Source organism: Camelina sativa, chromosome 17 (assembly GCF_030686135.1).
Source record: "Camelina sativa cultivar CO46 ecotype springtype chromosome 17, ASM3068613v1".
In the NCBI taxonomy this organism is placed as follows: domain Eukaryota; kingdom Viridiplantae; phylum Streptophyta; class Magnoliopsida; order Brassicales; family Brassicaceae; genus Camelina; species Camelina sativa.
Window position 1 is genome coordinate 39,508,565 of NC_141896.1, and position 17,086 is coordinate 39,525,650.

Genomic DNA, 17,086 nt, shown 5'->3' on the forward strand with positions numbered 1-17,086 from the left:
CATTTGAACCGAACCGAGATCTTAAATCATGTTAATTGTTACGGTTAATGATTGGCTGCTATATAATAAACCGAAATCATTTAAACAAAACTAAAATTTAATCAGGCAAAAGTTCTGCGCTTGAACTTGGATTTGGATCAGTTCATAGAGGTGTATTATATTACCTGAAGGCCAGATTGTAGCAGTGAAGCAACACAAACTGGCTAGTACACAAGGAGATGTAGAGTTTTACTCTGAGGTAGAAGTTTTAATTGAGCTGTGCTCAGCATCGAAACGTAGTAATTAATGTTAATCGGAAAAGGCACAAGACTCTTGGTCTATGAATACATATGCAATGGTCTTTGAATACACCTTAGGGTTTTATTTTACGGTTTATTATATATAGATAGAGAGTGCTTTGGAGGTTTCAATCGGATTAGGCCGAGGGGTTTTACTCTTGTTACTTTACTGTTCTGTTTCAATACTATTATAATTAAGGGTTTTTAATATTACTTGTGGTTTAATTTTGGGATTCTATCTCTAACATTTTGCAATAGTATTCGATAACCATGGCAAGGATCTTTCCGGTAACGTTTTGAAACGGGATTGCGCTAATATCAGAGTCCTTTTTCTCACAAACAAATATGGAAAACAGAGTAATAAAGTCACAACCCTAAAAACCAACAATTATATTAGAGAAACGAAACAAAAAATAAAAGTTTAGGGTTTTGGAGCAGCAGCTGGTTCCTCAAAAGCCCAAGAGTTCTCCCTGCGAACTTCTTCTTCTTCCTCGGGTGTGTAATCGTTCTCGATATTAAAGATCTCTCGAACCTCCTCTGGCGTCATGTCTTTGATGTGATCTGCAACGTTCTGGCTAGTGAGATCAAGAAGGCCTTTGACGTTGAGATAGTTAGCAGCGAGAATGAGTTGAAAGATTGTCTCCAGATCTTTATCCTTGAGAAACTCTGCTTCCCATTCCTTGAGCTTCACGGCTTCTTCTTCAGACACTGAATCATCTTCCTTCTTCTCCTTGGCTTCCTTGCTGATCTCTTCTTCATCATCTACAACATTGACGTGTGTTTTGGAATACTCGATCACCATGGAGAGGATCTTTCCGGTGACGTTTGAAAGCGGGATTGCTTTGTCTGCACACTCGTCTTCGATCATGTGCCTTACGATCTGCAATTTTCTCGCCACCACTTCCTCAATAACGAAAGACTCGCCATCAGAGCTCACCAACTCAATCTTTTTCGAAGACATATTTTGTTTCTGAATTATGCAAAAGCTTTTGGAATGAGAGAGATGATTGTTGAATGACGAATGGAATAAAGAGAGAGTCGAAGAGGGGTCTATTTATAAAGTTTTAAGAGAGTCGGTTTATTGTGTTTTCCTTTTCACAATTGGAAAACATGTCTTTCTTCCTTTTTCTTCCAAGTCCCAAACAAAATAGTAAAAACCAAATCCTAGTATTTATAAAGACACCCAGATATTTTCTTACTTTCTCCATTTTACTCCTAAACTTTTGTTTAGGTACAATTTGATACATTGCTTTTTTTTTTTTTTTTTTTAAATTCCTAGTAGTAAAAGCAGAGTCGAATGCTTGGTTTGTATTCAAAGACACTTCACCTTCAATTTTGTGAAAATATATATGGTTGATTGTTTTCTTTATGATTGTCCATGGAGAATCCTACAAGTTTTAGCTAAAACATTTACAAATATATATGGATGGACACAACCTTGTGAACAATGGGATTGACCAGCTTCAAACATATATCTGAGGTTCACAAAAACAATACAGTAGGATTGTACAAAATTAACAGCAATTTAAAAGATGTTAAAAATTTGTTACGGAACTACGATAAAAATCTCAAACTACTACGGCAGTCTGCCGATATGACTGGCTGCTATATATAATAAACCATGATACAAGAACTTGTTTGGATGAATCAAAAAAATTAAATGTTGGCGAAATCAATGGTTTTCTTCCCGTCGTGACCTTTTCTGAAGAAATGTTTGACGTAATCGGTATAACGAACATCTCTATAAACCGGTTTCTCCCCATTAGCGATCACTTCAAGAAGAGGACCGATCACAGACTCTGGTTTCGGGTTCACGAAAATAGGTATAGAGATTCTGTTATTAGCACCGTTGGCTAAGACACGATGCTCAACACTTTTGTAACGACCGTTACTCATGATTTGCATTGCGTCTCCGATGTTGATGACTAGTGATCCGGAGATGGGAGGCACGTTAACCCATCTATCCGTGGTGAGGGAACGAACGTGGAGACCACCTATCTGGTCTTGTAAGAGGATTGTGAGCGTGGAGACGTCAGAGTGACGTCCAACTCCTACCGTGAGGTCTGGGTTAGGACAAATCGGGTAATAGTTGAGGTTGATACGTGTTGAACCCATGAAGAGTGACTCTTTTGTCTCGTCTATATCTTTCACGTTTAGATTCTCGCCTAGAAACTGTAAGAGTCTCTTCACTAGCGGTTTAGACTCGTTCATGTACTCTAGAGTTTCTTGCCTGACAAAAAAATTTGTGGTAACAATTTGATAAGAAATGTACGTAAAAAGTTTTATAACGTTTGTATCATATTTTACCTGCAAGCGTCAGGCCAAAATTGTGATGCTTCAACTTCAGAGACAAAGATAATCTTTCCACTCGAGAGCTTTCTCAGCATGAGGACTAAAACTTGTACCGTATCTCACATTTGCTGACAAAGAGTTCTCTCTTGACAACTTCCTTTTCTCTTCCACCGGTAAACCAAAGAATCTGTGCGTAGCTGCTTTCATATTTTCAAGAACTTCCATCGAAACGCCATGGTTGATCACTTGAAAGAAACCCCATTCTTCCGCAGCATCACATATGGCCTTCGAGACACTCTTCTCATCAGAATTTGACATGTCGATTACCGGTATGGATTCTTCTGTTTTGTCGTTTACATGAAAGTTGATCAGTCGCTCTTCGAATGGCTGAATGTATTGGTCGGGAAGAATCTTGATTCCGGTTTCAGACAAGCCTTTAACGCCGTTACCTTTGTGGACGACGAAGTTGGTGACTTGGTCTCGGGTTGAGAATTGTGTTTGATGCATTGTGATTTTGTATAGAAAGAGAGTTTTTTAAAAAGTAAATTTTCTTTGAGATAGCCAAGGCTGAAAACTTAGACAAGTCCGTTTTGTTTTTGCCTTTTGGTTTTTCAATTGGTAAAACTTGTTGTGTTAGAGTCAGAGGCTAAATAGAATTTATGATATATGAATACATACAAATATTGCAGAAGATGAAGAGGGACATCATGACAACAACTCCTTAGGAGGCTCTACCCATGTTTTTCGAATCTACATGTATCTTGTTTTCTCGAAATGATGATAGATATGGTTGCACAAATTCAGAATAAGAAAAAAAAGAGTGGTATAGATCATTTGAATATCACTTAAGGCCGAGTGTATATATCTATAGAACTCTACATATTTAGCATAAAACAAAGAGTGTTACTGGCAATATTCTAATAAAACAAAGATAGATAGCCACATAACATAGAGTCCTGCCGTGTGCAAATTTGAAATATATGTTAAAGTTGATAGATAATGGGTGATGGCATAAATAGAGAGATCGGTTTATCATATAACATGTACTTACTTACATGCCTACATGTCGCTTATAAGATGGTGAACGAGTCAAGAAAAACTCGGCACTTCAACTATTTAGTAGTTACTTAAATCCTACTAATAGTGTGAATTAGAATAAGAAAAAAGATTGAAATTTTTTACCTTGAACAACCAAATATACAAGTGTGGGTACTACACAACCTGGTATCAAAACATTCACCAAACAGAGTGTACTTGCAACCTTCAAAATATCAGTAATTGTCTCAATATAAAGCAAAATGTTACTAATCTCCGATTCAATCATGGATAGACAAACGAGTACACATATGGTTTCTCAAAAACATAAACAGATATAGCAAATGAGTGTAGTTGAGTAAACCAAAAGGAATGATTTTTCGACTTACCCATGATTTGAATTAGACTCTTTTCGTCTTTCTCAACACAAAATAATGATCAAAGTTGTCTAATTTTGGTTAAAACCCTTTCAAATTATCAAGAAGCTGTGATTGAAGAAGAAGAAGAAGAACTGAAAACAAACCCCTGAACCAAATCTATGAAATCTAATTTGCAAATGTAATCCCTATATTTTCCATTTCATTGATTTAGAGTCACATAGTTTCCTAAAAACAACAATTTTCCAAATTCCCTTCAAGAACGACATCGTTTCAACAACTTTTGTCTTCTTCAACCTAGTTTTAAATTTTTGGCGGAGGAGGAGGGTGACGACGATAGGACTAGGAGGGTTGTTAATGGGAATTGTAAGATCATTCAGAAGGAAGAGAGCTTCTTCACTTGATATACTCGAGAGCTCCTCGAGACTTCTACAAGGGGCAAAAACTGCAAACCCCATGATGGTTTCCACACCAGAAAAGGTTCCAACTTTGTACTAGTCTTTTTATATCTCTGGTGTTTTGAAAGAGGAGGTCTCACTCACTGTGTAACTTAGAACAGTTGGTTTGAAATTAGATATAGGAAAATATATATTTAACCTAAGGCAGGGCTATTTATGATCACCTTAAGTTTAGGAATATACATGGCTTAAGTTAAGAGACCAGATTCTTTTGGTGGAAAGCTAACAACTTTAACTCAATAGATGATCATTAATAATTGAATGTTGTTTACTTGGTGTTAATCACCAAGTTGTTTTGAATTAGATCTTTTATATGCAACTTTAGCTAAGCTGTTATCAACTAAGTTTCAGTATTTTTACATTGCTGGCTTTAGATACTAGATTCTTTAGGTGGAAAGCTAACTGCAACTTTGGATCATCATTTGAATTTGTTTCTAGACTTAAGTACCTGAAATTGGTGGGAATGCTTACATAATTACATTAAGCTTGTTGTTGTGTGATTCGGCTGCTCTGCTAATGAATATCTATTTGGTTACAGCTGAAACCATATGTATCTCAGAGTGTCGTATACAAGTGAACACAAACGAGTCAACCGAAGCTTCCAAGTAACCATCAGGAGATAGAGGTCAAGGGGAGTGGGAAGCTGCTGCAGACGTAATGGAAGGGAACGAACCATCTGGCATAATAGCAGTATAAAGAGAGTAGTCAGCAGAAGTTGTATATGTTATTGTTACTATTAAAAGATTAATAAACATAAGTTGATGATCACTATGAATCAGTACTGAAACAGAGTTGAAAACAGAGGAGGTTGTTAGATACTTGTCATGATGCGTTATGCAAAATCCCATGTAAACATGTATTAAAACTTCATTAGGCATCACAGTTTTTAGCAAGAAAGAAGTAGACAATGTGTATATTTGGAAACTAATAGACAAGATTGGTTGAATTAAGATATAACAACAACAACAACAAGACATAAAATTGTTATAGCTACCAAATAAAAGAGATGTTTCTAAACAAAAAGTACATAAAGGTTTTTTGCAAATTAATACATGTTGTGTTCATTCTTCAACTAAGATTCTTGAAGTAACGCTTCCTGATTGTTGAGATTTGATGCAGAGACTGGGATCTAAGAGAGATTATTGTCTCCATGGTTATACACAAATAGCGAGAACTGCTGGCTAGGGTTCAAAGATTCTGATCATAACCATAAACTTCATGCTGCATCAACCCAGAGTTACCCATACTAGACATGTTCTGATCACAACCATAAAACTGCTTCTGCATCAACTGATTCAGCCCATAGTTATTCACAGATTCTTGTACTGCTTCTGTGTTTGAGACGCTGCTGCTAATGCTATTGATGTTAGCCATACTAGACATGTTCTGATCATAGCCATAAAACTCCTTCTGCATCCCAAAGTTGTTTACAGATTCTTGTACCCCTGAGTAATGTTCTGTTTCTGAGACGCAAGGATGTTGAAAACTGTTGTTGGTGATGTCACTCATGCATATGTTCTGATCATAATCAGAGAGCTCCTGCTTCATTAACTCATTCTTCAACTGAGATTCTTGAAGTAGCGCTGAGAGATCCTGACTGAGATTTGATGCAGAGACTGGGATCTGAGAGAAAGTATTGTCTCCATGGTTATACACCAGTAGCGAGAACTGCTGGCTAGGGTTCAAAGACTGGGTCTGATGATTCTGAGAGGATGATGAAGCTAAATTCTGATCGAGTAGTTTGCGTTTGTCGTGCGACTCAAGAAGAAATCGAAGCCTTTGTTGGGACGTAGAGAGATTGAGTTCCAAGGACTGAATCAATTGGGAGATTTGGTCGGGAGAGTAGTGATCAGAGATTGGATACTTCAATACATCCACATTTTTCTTCTCCGGACTCGGACTCGTCTTCATCCTCTTGTTCGGATTCTCCTCAAGGAACTCAGAAAGATGTGTGCGTTTTTTGCTTCTCAAGGTTTCGTCTAGCCGACTGTACCTCATAGCCATGTTTCTCACCTTCTCTTTCTCGTTTGGAAACGTTTTTAGGTCTCCTTCAGGTCCGTAGTAGATAACGCACACATCAATTTGACACAAGACAGAGAGTTGTTCTGCTTTCCTAAAGATTGTTAGGAGTCTATTGCTCAAACTCGTTGAAGTTAGGGAGTAAGAAGAAGACGAAGAAGACGAAGAGGGTCGCATGGTGATTCTTGGGCGTTGTGAAAAAGAGAAAAAAGAAAGATGATGAAGAAATATGAAAGGTGAAATATTTATAGAGAGCTAGGGTTAGAAAGATGCGTTTTAGATTTTTCACTCTCTCGCTCATTGAGAAAAAGGAAATTTTACTTTTTTGGTTTTCTTTCACGCTCCCTTCATTAATGAGATTAGAGATTTTCATATCTTCCATATCTTCCATATCTTGCATAGATTGCGTAATTAATAATTTAGCCGTTGGTTTTGATTACAAAAAAAAAAGGTAAATATTTACTTGAAAAAAATCTCATGTATTCCGATTAAAACAATGAGATGTTGATCTTGATCTTTGCATATATATATGCCTTTGATGCACAAGCCACCACTTCTTCTTACTAGATTAACAACAAGTCAACAACACATTGGTCAAGCTCACTTTAGGAACAGAACTTTGTCTTGGTAAGTCTCCTTTGAGGGAGGTTTTGTCTTCCCCTGCTTAAGAGTCTCTTCTTCCACACAGTTTGATTTTCAAATTGTTGTCTGTGTGATGTGATGCTTGAGGGGTTGCCCTGAGCTCGAAGAATTATACATACATCACATTTACATTAGAGATAGAGATTGTGAATTCGACGATCTTTCAGCACTTCACTTTATTGGTTTCTAGCTTTTCTTTGTATTTTTTGTTTTATTTCCCTCTAACTCTGTGTTTTTGTCTTTATCAAAAAGATTAAAATTCTCTGTAACTAAGATTCAATTTATGATGGTGTTTCCTCTGTTTCGTGAACAGCTTCATTACAAAACATGTGAAAGAAAGAGTAGTTTTGGCGACTTTTGTTCAAAGCATCTTTGATCACTGTAAAAAAGAAGAAGAAGAAAAAAAGGTGATATAGCATGGTTCTGTGCCATGAAATCTCTTATACCTTGAAAATTAAATCTCAACCAAGAAATTGTTTTTTTTCGAGTTATCTAAAAGAATGCACATCAAACATCATCAAAAAACAGATGACGAACATCAAAACATTCCGGTTAAAACAATGGAGGGTGTAGCAAAGGAAAAATACTTAGGTTCACCCCTAGGGGTGAACCTGCTTGTTCACCCCCTCTTCTCTCAGCCAATCAGAATCTTCCATCTAATATTTTATTTAAAAATAAATCAAAATTAAATTAAAAAGCAAAACAAATTAAGGAAACAAATTCTGTATACTTTTAATTAAGGAAAGTTAAATATTGGCTTGATTTAGATTTTTAAAATTAGAACAAAATTATATGTCGGTTTGGGTTTACAAATAAAATGATTAGGGTTTAGATTTTACAATTAAAATGAAATTATATGTCGGTTTGGGTTTACAAATGAGGTGGTTAGAGTTTAGATTTTATAATTAGAACGAAATTATATATGTCAGTTTGGGTTCACAAATGAGATGGTTAGGGTTTAGATTTTACAAGTATAACGAAATTATATGTCGGTTTGGGTTCACAAATGAGATGTTAGGGTTTAGATTTTACAATTAGAACGAAATTAGATGTTGGTTTGGGTTCACAAATGAGATGGTTAGGGTTTAGATTTTACAAGTAGAACGAAATTATATGTCGGTTTGGATTCACAAATGAAATGGTTAGGGTTTAAATTTTACAAGTAGAACGAAATTATATGTCGGTTTAGGTTTATTAAAGAGCGGTTTAAGTTTTTAATTTTATAATAAAATATACAGATTTTATTTTCTTATTTAATAAGGGGCTGAATGAATAGATTCACCCTAGGGGTGAACCCAAGTATTGTTCGTAGCAAAGTATCCAAACAACTCATTCATCATCTTTCGTTTTGGTACAATGGCACTTTTATAAAAAAGAAATGAACTGTAAGGGGACATGTTTCTGTGACATGCATCTTTCTTAAACCTTGTAGATTTTTCTAGTATTCATCAAGTGTGATTATATACATAATGAATTCACATTGAATCATCAGAATCTTCTGATTCACTTCTCTCCGGCTCAGCTTCTGCTGGGTTACTACTAGTGCCTGTCTCAGGAGCTTCAGGCTTTTCAACAGGTGTAGGTGAAGAAGATACTTTATTAGTTTCATTAGGAGCATTCTCGTTCGCAGCTGCTTCTTCTTGCTCATTTACCTAAACAAAAAAGAATTCAGACGAATGAAGTTACTAATAAATCGATATTGCCACATCAAAGAAGTAAAATGAAAGTAATCTTACATTTTCTATGGTTCCGCCACTCAAGATATTCAACAAGTCTCTCTCAACCCGCTGTACAAGCTCCGGCTGCAACATTTTGGCAATGACTATGTTAAGTTAACAGAACAGCTATATACAAGAATTAGTGAAGCCTAATTGATGGATTGATAATAATAGTAAATGCAAAATTACATTAAGGTCAGGCTCTCGACGAAATCTTCTCTTTCGAGCATCTTTCATTGGAGGAGTTAAACCATGTCTGTATTCAACTGTATTAGGTGCGGGATCACCCGGCTCCCTAACCATGATCATCTGTGTAACAAATGAAAGCATTCATATTACTTTTTTAAGTCAAAAATTTATAATGTTAGTAAAACAAGGATCGAGTAACTTGATTTTTACCTGACCAATATCAGCAGTTTTGACTAATGCACAATCATCATAAGTTTTAAAAGACTCAACAACAGCAGGAAGATCAAGCAAAGAAGCAGGGAACTCTTCGTTTCCAATCATAAACGTCCCGCTTCTCCCATCCTCTGCAGCAAATTCAATTCACACAAAACCTTAAATATGATTCTCCAAACAACTTAGTCAGATTCAAGAAAGATGCAACAAGAAATGTCTTTCAGCTTCTCTAACAAAACATACAATTCATCAAATTGGTTCAGGAGACAATGCAAATCGATTTATAGACAAAATTTGATTAGTCCCTAATCAGAAATCAGATTCAAGAATGATATATGTCTTTCCAATTATCTAACAACAAATTCAATCCACACAAACCACAATATTAAGTTGCTAAAGGAGACAATACAAACCGATTCCTAGACAAAATATTCAAGAATGTCTCTCCAACATTCAAGAACTCATAACTGGACGCAAGGAGCAAACTTAAAGAACTGAGTATAAGTCCTGAGACTAATTTCCGATGAAAGGACAAAAATTTAAGAAAAAGGAAGAAACTTTGGAGGATGGAAACACAACATAATGTGCCAAAAAAGAGACAAAACCCTAAGAAAAAAAATTGGCACCTGAGAAACACAAATCCAAAGGGATCTCGTCGGAAGTAGAAGCCTCCTCGCTCAAAAGCCTATCAATTCGCTCCGAAACAGACGGTGGAACCCTAAGTATGAACTGTTCTTCCATTAAAAAGGTATGTATCAACGGCTTATAACTCGAAACTCTTCTTGATCTTCGCGAATTGGATTATGCAGAGAGAGAGAGAGAGAGAAAGAGACACGATTGCCTTTGTTTATGTAATGGTTTTTACAAGTTTAGAAGAGAGAGAAAGACAAAACGTTCCAGAAGAATCCTATAAGTTAATTTATTATTTTTATTTTCTCTCCCTTATAAGTTTCAAAATTTATGTTTCGGACCCAAATAGTTATAAAGGTAACAACAAAACCCAGTAGTTGGAGAAACTAATCATCATCAATTTCTCTTAGATAATATTATACCCATTTTGATCCTAAAGAATATAACAACAACCACAATTAGGCCTTGAAAACCTTTAAAAACGGAAGATAATTAACCATAAATTGGAATGGACCATCTATTATATGTAGTTAATCTTTACGGTAAAAATAAAATTTTGAAAGAAAGTTAGGGGTTTAAATGTAAAAGTAAATAGTATAAAGAAACCCTAAGAAGTCGCTCATTGATCAAAATCTTTTCTCCAATTCTCTCTCTCTCTTTGCAGCATCGCTTCTCCGTCAATCGTCACCACCGAACTTTGTTCACTGGTAAACTAAATTTATCTTCTTTTGTTATGATTTAGTTTTCAATTGGAAAAAAATATGATCTTTCTTGAGTAGCGAGTTGTATTTTAGGGATTGGAGTTGGTGATTTCAAAACTATATAGACTAGATTGAATGCTTCTTTGAAGTTGTCTTAGACGCTGGTCCCTCTCTTCCTTGTAAATATCCTACCTTTTTCTGGTGCATGTTCTCATCTTGTTTGTGTTGGCTGAGGTTGAAGAAGCTTCGATTCAATGAGGGGAAGGAGCTACACTCCGTCACCACCAAGGGGTTATGGGAGGAGGGGTCGAAGCCCAAGCCCTAGAGGTCGATATGGAGGTCGTAGCAGGGATCTCCCAACCAGTCTTTTGGTTCGCAATCTACGCCATGATGTCAGGTACATATTTTGACTTCTAAACTGATATAAGACGGGTTCTCTCTGAGTGTATCTTTTTACATTTTTAGGGTTCATGTAAACCATAGTACTTTGTTGTTGACTTTGACACCACCAATCTTAGTGTATCTTCATTTCCTGTCTTTTAGATTAATGAAATTCTTTGCTTACATCTTATCCTTTTCTTCAGGCAAGAAGATCTCAGGAGGGCATTTGAGCAGTTCGGTCATCTCAAGGACATTTATTTGCCAAGGGATTATTATACTGGGTGAGCATTTTAGTAGATAGGACATCTAGTGTTTAAACACTTGATTTTTACATATGTTCTGATTGCGAATAACTCTTTCTTTTCGTCTTCTTTCCACGTTTCTTGAATCTTTTTTTACTACATTTATCTCCCTTTCCTTTTTCCGTTCTTTCATCTCTGTGTGTCTCCTCACGGATATTAGGGCCTTCTGAGAATATTATCAAGTGCGTTGATTTCATAAATCAAATTTAGTCTCCATACATGTTCATAATTTTCTGTGACTTGAGATCATCATTTGTTGAGGTTTTCTGGTGTCGTAGAGGGTGGACTAGTCTTTTTGTATTTCCTTAAGGAGAAGGATACAATTTTTATATGTTGTGAACACACTATGAGGTGAGTTAATTGAAGTTGTTGAGGTTTAGCAGTGAATTTAAAGAATTGAAGACATCAAAGAAGTAATTAGAGTCCTTATGAAGATGTTCTATATGGTAGTGAAGAGTTGAAGTGAAGTTGGGTTTGTATTCTATATGAAGATGAATCAAGTCTTCAAGAAGTCATCTTTTATACTGACACTTGCAAGGCTAGCAGGCAAGTGCTTGCTTATTTTTTCATGTATACTGATATCTTTTGTTGCAGGGGATCATGTTGTGTGAGTTGTCCTTCAACAGGATTGTGTTGTAAAGTGGTGCATCTTCCTCGTCATTTTGTATGTTTGGTTTCTTGTCTGAGATTTTTTCGTTCTATATGTTTAAATGCCAGGGATCCACGAGGTTTTGGTTTCGTTCAATTTGTGGATCCTGCTGATGCTGAAGACGCAAAACATCACATGGATGGTTATGTTCTTCTTGGCCGTGAGTTGACTGTCGTGTTTGCAGAAGAGAACAGGAAGAAACCGACTGAAATGAGGGCAAGGGAGCGTGGTGGAGGAAGGTGCATGGAGCTTTCTCTTTTTGAAGTATACTGTTTATCATCAAATATTCGAAAAGTTTTTAACATTTCTTTTGTTCGTATGAGCAGCAGATTTCGGGATAGAAGGCGTAGTCCCCCTCGCTACTACTCTCGCTCTCGTTCTCCTCCCCCTCGACGTGGTAGATCTCGGTCACGGAGCGGTGGCTACTATTCTCCTCCCCCTAGAAGACACCACCCAAGGTTTCTACATGTTTCTGTCTGAGCTCGATTAGAAATTTCTCCACCCGGTTGACTTTTGAATGCTCACTAACTCTCTATTGTCACAGGTCCAGGTCAATCTCGCCCAGGGAAGAGCGTTATGATGGGAGGAGGTCATACTCGCGCTCACCAGCCTATAATGGCTCAAGGGGTCGCAGTGTAAGTCCAGCCAGAGGTAAGAGCCACAGCATAAGCCCCAGCCCTAGAAGAAGCATAAGTCGTAGTCCTAGAAGAAGCATAAGCCGTAGCCCTAAAAGAAGCAGGAGTCTGAGCCGTAAGAGAAATAGGAGCTTGAGCCCGAGAAGAAGCGTAAGCAGGACCCCGAGGAAAAGCAGAAGCAACACTCCTGAACAAGCCAGAAGCAGGAGCCAGAGCCCGCATGATGGAGATCGTTCACCAAGCCAGTGATTGATTCTTCACTCTTTTGCTAGTCTTCTCTAGATTATGGTTGTGTTGCGTACCCTTATTCTAAGAAAATTTAAGATAATACTTAAAATATGAGAATTTGATGTATGGGTGGAATTTGGCTTTCTTATATTATGATCTATGGAGCATGTGGGAACATGGTACTGTTACTCTTATGTTCTTTTAAGATATAACCTTGGGTTTTTGTGGAAGTTGCAAGGTTCGTCAGGTCAACCAATCTCTTTAAGAGATCCATTGATTCTATTTAAAAAAAAATGTGTGTTCTGGATGGCTTTGCATAAAAATGTGTCACCTGATAATATATTCAAATCGTGCGTACCTACTTCCTTGGTGAAATGGAATTATTCACAGGAAAATGGTGTGTTTAGTGGAAACGGCCAAGACGGGTAGATTTGGTTTCTTTGATGACTCAAGAACTCAGTAGAGTCAAAGAGACAAAGACTATGGTCCCATTTTACCCGAGGAGTAGTTTTAAGTTTTCTTCATAAAGATCAAACCTTTTCTGTTCTAAAACAAAACAATTTGAGTTTCCTCATTGAACGGACAGTACGGTTTTTGCTATTTCCATTCTTGTCCACATAATCTAACCTACCAGTCTACTACCACCGTTGGCAAGCTTTAAACTTTTTTATGCACCAAATTAAAAGGCGATAACTTGCATAGCGAGAGAGAGAGAGAGATAGAGAGAGATGTGGAAGAGCATAGGAGAATTGAGTTGCGATGATTATGTCAAAGCTGGATTGACTTTGGAAGACGCCAAGGAATTTGAGAAATTGGTGAGTGATGTGATTTCAAAGGCTACAGAGACTGATCCAAGAGATCAATGGAAGGCTTTGGTGGATGAGAGTGTGCTTAAGCCATGGCATCCTCATCCTCTGCATCAGCTTCTCTATTACTCTGTCTACTCGAATCGGGACTCCTCTGTTCATGGCCCTCCTCTCTATTGGTTTCCTTCTCCGTACGTCTCTCTCTCTCTATTTTCTTTCTCATTTCGAAGTTCTGAAATCTCTTTAAAGCTCAGTGTCTTGTCTATATCTTCTTCTGTGTCTTTAGATCTCAGTCAAAATCCACAAATTTGGGGAAGCTGATGGAAACTCACGGGTCAAGGCTTCTTGGTGCTTCATATAAAAACCCTCTTGAAAGTTTTGAACTTTTCAGGAGCTTCTCAGTTGAACACCCTGAAGTAAGCATTGATGTTGAATGTCGACAAAAATGAATCTTTGTGCAAGCTCGCTCTGGTTTGGTTAATTTTATATTATTTTCAGGTTTATTGGTCACTTGTTCTCGATGAGCTTTCAGTTGTGTATCACACTCCTCCGAGGTGTATACTTGACAAATCAAAACCTGAAGGGACATGGCTTCCTGATGCAGTTCTTAATATCGCTGAATGTTGTCTGATGCCTTCAAGCCATCCCAAAAAGGATGATCATAGTGTGGCTGTTGTATGGCGTAATGAAGGCTTTGATGATTCCCCAGTCAATCGTATGACAATTAAAGAACTCCGCGAGCAAGTAATGTATGTATAACATGAAAGTCTTTATCAATCATTGTGTTGTGTGATCTCATTATTAAGCTTCCAGTGGTACATATATACTTGAAAAGGTTGGTGGCAAATGCTATAAGTGGAAGTTTTGCAAAAGGTGACACAATTGCAATCGATATGCCAATGACAGTCGAAGCAGTGATTATATATCTCGCAATCATATTAGCTGGTTGCATTGTTGTCTCCATCGCAGACAGCTTTGCAGCTAAAGAAATTGCAACAAGGTTGAAAATTTCCAAGGCAAAAGGCATATTCACTCAGGTTTGTGACACAGCCTGACTCACATCTTTTCAGCTTGTATTTATCACGTACCATGTCAGATATGTCTGATTGCGTTTTCAGGATTATATACTCAGAGGAGGTCGAAGATTTCCTTTATACAGGTGACAAATTTGATATCTATGTGGCTGATTTTGCAACTCCATGAACAAAAAACATAATTTATATCTTTATTTTTTTTGTTGTTTATCATGTAGCCGGGTGGTTGAAGCTGCACCATCTAAGGTCATTGTCCTCCCCTCTTCAGGGACTGAATTGTGCGTTCAGTTAAGAGAACAAGACATACCATGGATGGATTTTCTTTCCAATGGTCTTAGGTAAATTGTTTATATCTCTACATTTGCAACCACTTGGAGAGAGTGTAGATGAGACATGGCTTCAATTTGGCTTGCAGTGGAGATAACTACTATCGTCCGAGTTATCTACCTGTAGACTCTGTGATTAACATTCTCTTCTCATCTGGAACGACAGGTAAAGGAAAGATGGTCAAATTGTTGTAGACATGTTTAGATACATCTATTGATCCAGTCTTATTTTTTTCTTAATTAGGTGAACCGAAAGCTATACCATGGACACAGCTCTCGCCAATTCGTAGTGCTTGTGATGGATGGGCTCATGTTGATGTCAAAGTTGGTAATATATATTGTTGGCCTACAAATCTTGGATGGGTAATGGGACCAAATCTTATATTCTCCTGCTTTCTAACCGGTGCAACTCTCGCTCTCTACAACGGGTCTCCCCTTGGCCGCGGTTTTGGAAAGTTTGTTCAGGCAAGGCACCTCCATTTGTTGTTTCGTTTTCAATCTTGGTAACATTCGATAAATCCTCACTTACTTGTGCTTCATATGTACTTTAGGATGCTGGAGTTACAGTTCTCGGCACTGTTCCGAGCTTGGTGAAAACTTGGAAGAGGATCAACTGTATGGAAGGGCTTAATTGGACAAAGATAAAGTAAGCAGCAGCAAACCTTGGTTTATTCGGTTTTATATGTTTTGTGGTTTTCGGAGAAGACTTGACTCAGGAGCTATTGTGCTTTGTTAGATATTTCGCCACCACAGGAGAAGCTTCCAATGTTGATGATGTTCTCTGGCTTTCTTCTAAAGCTTATTACAAACCTGTGATTGAAGTCTGTGGAGGCACGGAACTGGCTTCTTCATATCTCATAGGAAGCCCGCTTCAGCCACAAGCTTTTGGAGCGTTTAGTACACCATCCATGACAACTAGAATTATCATCTTCGACGAAAATGGTGTCCCATATGTAAGAAACTGAAACTCTTGGACGTTTGGCGGTCTGTTACAATATTTCTCTAAGGCTGTACAGAGGTTGATTAAGGCTGTTTTTGCAGCCGGATGATCAACCGTGTACTGGAGAAGTTGGTTTGTTCCCGCAGCACCTCGGGGCCTCGGATAGACTTCTGAACGCAGACCACAACGAGGTTTATTTCAAGGGAATGCCAATGTATAAAGAAACAGTGAGTAGTTTTAAGGCTTCAATATATATACAGCTAAACCAAATTGCAAACTGACATCACTTAAATTATTGCTGTGTTCTGTTCCGTTCTGCAGCGACTTAGAAGACACGGTGACATCGTGAAGCGAACGGTAGGAGGATATTACAATGTTCAAGGCAGAGCTGATGATACCATGAACCTTGGAGGCATTAAGGTACTACATTGTATGTATATACACAGATTCGTTTGTCTTGGGAACTTTTCTTAAGTTTCATCTCTTGTATCTATGTTAAAACGCAGACAAGTTCTATTGAGATCGAACGGGTGTGTGATCAAGCTGATGAGTGCATCTCAGAGACGGCTGCAGTCAGCTTAACACCGCCGAACGGTGGTCCAGAGTTGCTGGTCATATTTGCCGTCTTGAAAGAAGGGTTCAAGAAACAGAGTGAAGAAGAGCTAAAGATGAAATTTTCAAGAACCATTCAAAAAGATCTTAATCCTCTCTTCAAGGTAATTTAAAATCTTGATGGTGTTTTCGCAAATTCAAAGATACAAAAAAGAGCTCTTCTCTCTGCTTAAAAATGGATTTGCAAAAAACAATGCAGGTGAGTTTCGTGAAGATTGTGCCTGAGTTTCCAAGAACAGCTTCTAACAAGTTACTGAGAAGAGTCTTGAGAGATCAGATGAAGCAAGAACTATTATCCTTACGGAGTCGAATATAAAGGCCCCTTAATCTGTTGAGTGAACTAATTGATCTACAATCTACATGACTGAGTTATAAAGTAAAAAGACTTGATTAAATCAAATCAACCTGGTCAATTCACTTGAATTCTCTAACCATATTCACGTACTTTTATGATTAAACAGTACTTTGTTGTGTTTGTGCTTGGTGTTTATGCTTATGTGCTTGTTTATACAATTTCACTTTCATGCAAATTTGTAATAATATTACATATCTCCTTAGGACGCGATCGAGATAGAGGATGTGTGCCTTCACCTAAACACTGATGAACGCTTTAACGAATTG

At 37.5% G+C, this 17,086-nt stretch overlaps 3 protein-coding genes and 4 pseudogenes across 14 annotated transcripts; 2 read left to right on the forward strand and 5 right to left on the reverse strand.

The window, feature by feature from the left end:
• Positions 1 to 560: 560 nt before the first annotated feature.
• Positions 561 to 1,300, reverse strand: LOC147924914 (SKP1-like protein 14 pseudogene; annotated as a pseudogene). Its single transcript, XR_015586405.1, has one exon. The product of XR_015586405.1 is annotated as an SKP1-like protein 14 pseudogene (transcript).
• A 399-nt stretch (positions 1,301 to 1,699) lies between these two features.
• Positions 1,700 to 2,508, reverse strand: LOC104758808 (feruloyl CoA ortho-hydroxylase 2 pseudogene; annotated as a pseudogene). The gene has a single exon (XR_015586404.1). The product of XR_015586404.1 is annotated as a feruloyl CoA ortho-hydroxylase 2 pseudogene (transcript).
• Positions 2,509 to 2,621: 113 nt separating this feature from the next.
• LOC147924915 (feruloyl CoA ortho-hydroxylase 2 pseudogene) lies at positions 2,622 to 3,077 on the reverse strand (annotated as a pseudogene).
• Positions 3,078 to 5,628: 2,551 nt separating this feature from the next.
• LOC104760033 (agamous-like MADS-box protein AGL75 pseudogene) lies at positions 5,629 to 6,636 on the reverse strand (annotated as a pseudogene).
• Positions 6,637 to 8,418: 1,782 nt separating this feature from the next.
• LOC104758810 (transcription initiation factor TFIID subunit 7) lies at positions 8,419 to 10,137 on the reverse strand. Its single transcript, XM_010481757.2, has 5 exons — positions 9,848 to 10,137; positions 9,219 to 9,352; positions 9,009 to 9,128; positions 8,838 to 8,903; positions 8,419 to 8,753 (listed from the first exon to the last, which is right to left on the reverse strand). The coding sequence occupies exons 1-5, from the start codon at positions 9,960 to 9,962 to the stop codon at positions 8,577 to 8,579; spliced, it is 612 nt and encodes a 203-aa protein (XP_010480059.1). The 5' UTR covers positions 9,963 to 10,137; the 3' UTR covers positions 8,419 to 8,576.
• Positions 10,138 to 10,432: 295 nt separating this feature from the next.
• LOC104758811 (serine/arginine-rich SC35-like splicing factor SCL33) lies at positions 10,433 to 12,977 on the forward strand. Of its 9 annotated transcripts, XM_087494453.1 has the most exons (8): positions 10,433 to 10,558; positions 10,794 to 10,949; positions 11,137 to 11,214; positions 11,446 to 11,460; positions 11,761 to 11,781; positions 11,953 to 12,123; positions 12,211 to 12,342; positions 12,429 to 12,977. In XM_087494453.1, exons 2-8 carry the CDS (start codon positions 10,807 to 10,809, stop codon positions 12,766 to 12,768), a joined length of 900 nt encoding a protein of 299 aa, XP_087350579.1. In that variant the 5' UTR covers positions 10,433 to 10,558; positions 10,794 to 10,806; the 3' UTR covers positions 12,769 to 12,977. The 9 variants fall into 9 exon arrangements, with proteins under 9 accessions (XP_087350579.1, XP_010480060.2, XP_010480064.2 ...); XM_010481758.3 differs by lacking the exons at positions 11,446 to 11,460; positions 11,761 to 11,781; XM_010481762.3 differs by lacking the exons at positions 11,446 to 11,460; positions 11,761 to 11,781 and having other exon boundaries at positions 12,214 to 12,342.
• A 94-nt stretch (positions 12,978 to 13,071) lies between these two features.
• LOC104758812 (putative acyl-activating enzyme 18, peroxisomal) lies at positions 13,072 to 16,995 on the forward strand. 2 transcript variants are annotated; one of them, XM_010481765.3, is made up of 14 exons: positions 13,072 to 13,744; positions 13,840 to 13,969; positions 14,052 to 14,302; positions 14,389 to 14,590; positions 14,672 to 14,712; positions 14,806 to 14,925; positions 15,003 to 15,079; positions 15,158 to 15,378; positions 15,465 to 15,559; positions 15,650 to 15,866; positions 15,955 to 16,080; positions 16,175 to 16,273; positions 16,360 to 16,569; positions 16,665 to 16,995. In XM_010481765.3, the coding sequence occupies exons 1-14, from the start codon at positions 13,476 to 13,478 to the stop codon at positions 16,779 to 16,781; spliced, it is 2,175 nt and encodes a 724-aa protein (XP_010480067.1). In that variant the 5' UTR covers positions 13,072 to 13,475; the 3' UTR covers positions 16,782 to 16,995. The 2 variants fall into 2 exon arrangements, 1 of the variants encoding a protein (XP_010480067.1); XR_015586407.1 differs by having other exon boundaries at positions 13,171 to 13,744; positions 15,955 to 16,067.
• Positions 16,996 to 17,086: the final 91 nt, after the last annotated feature.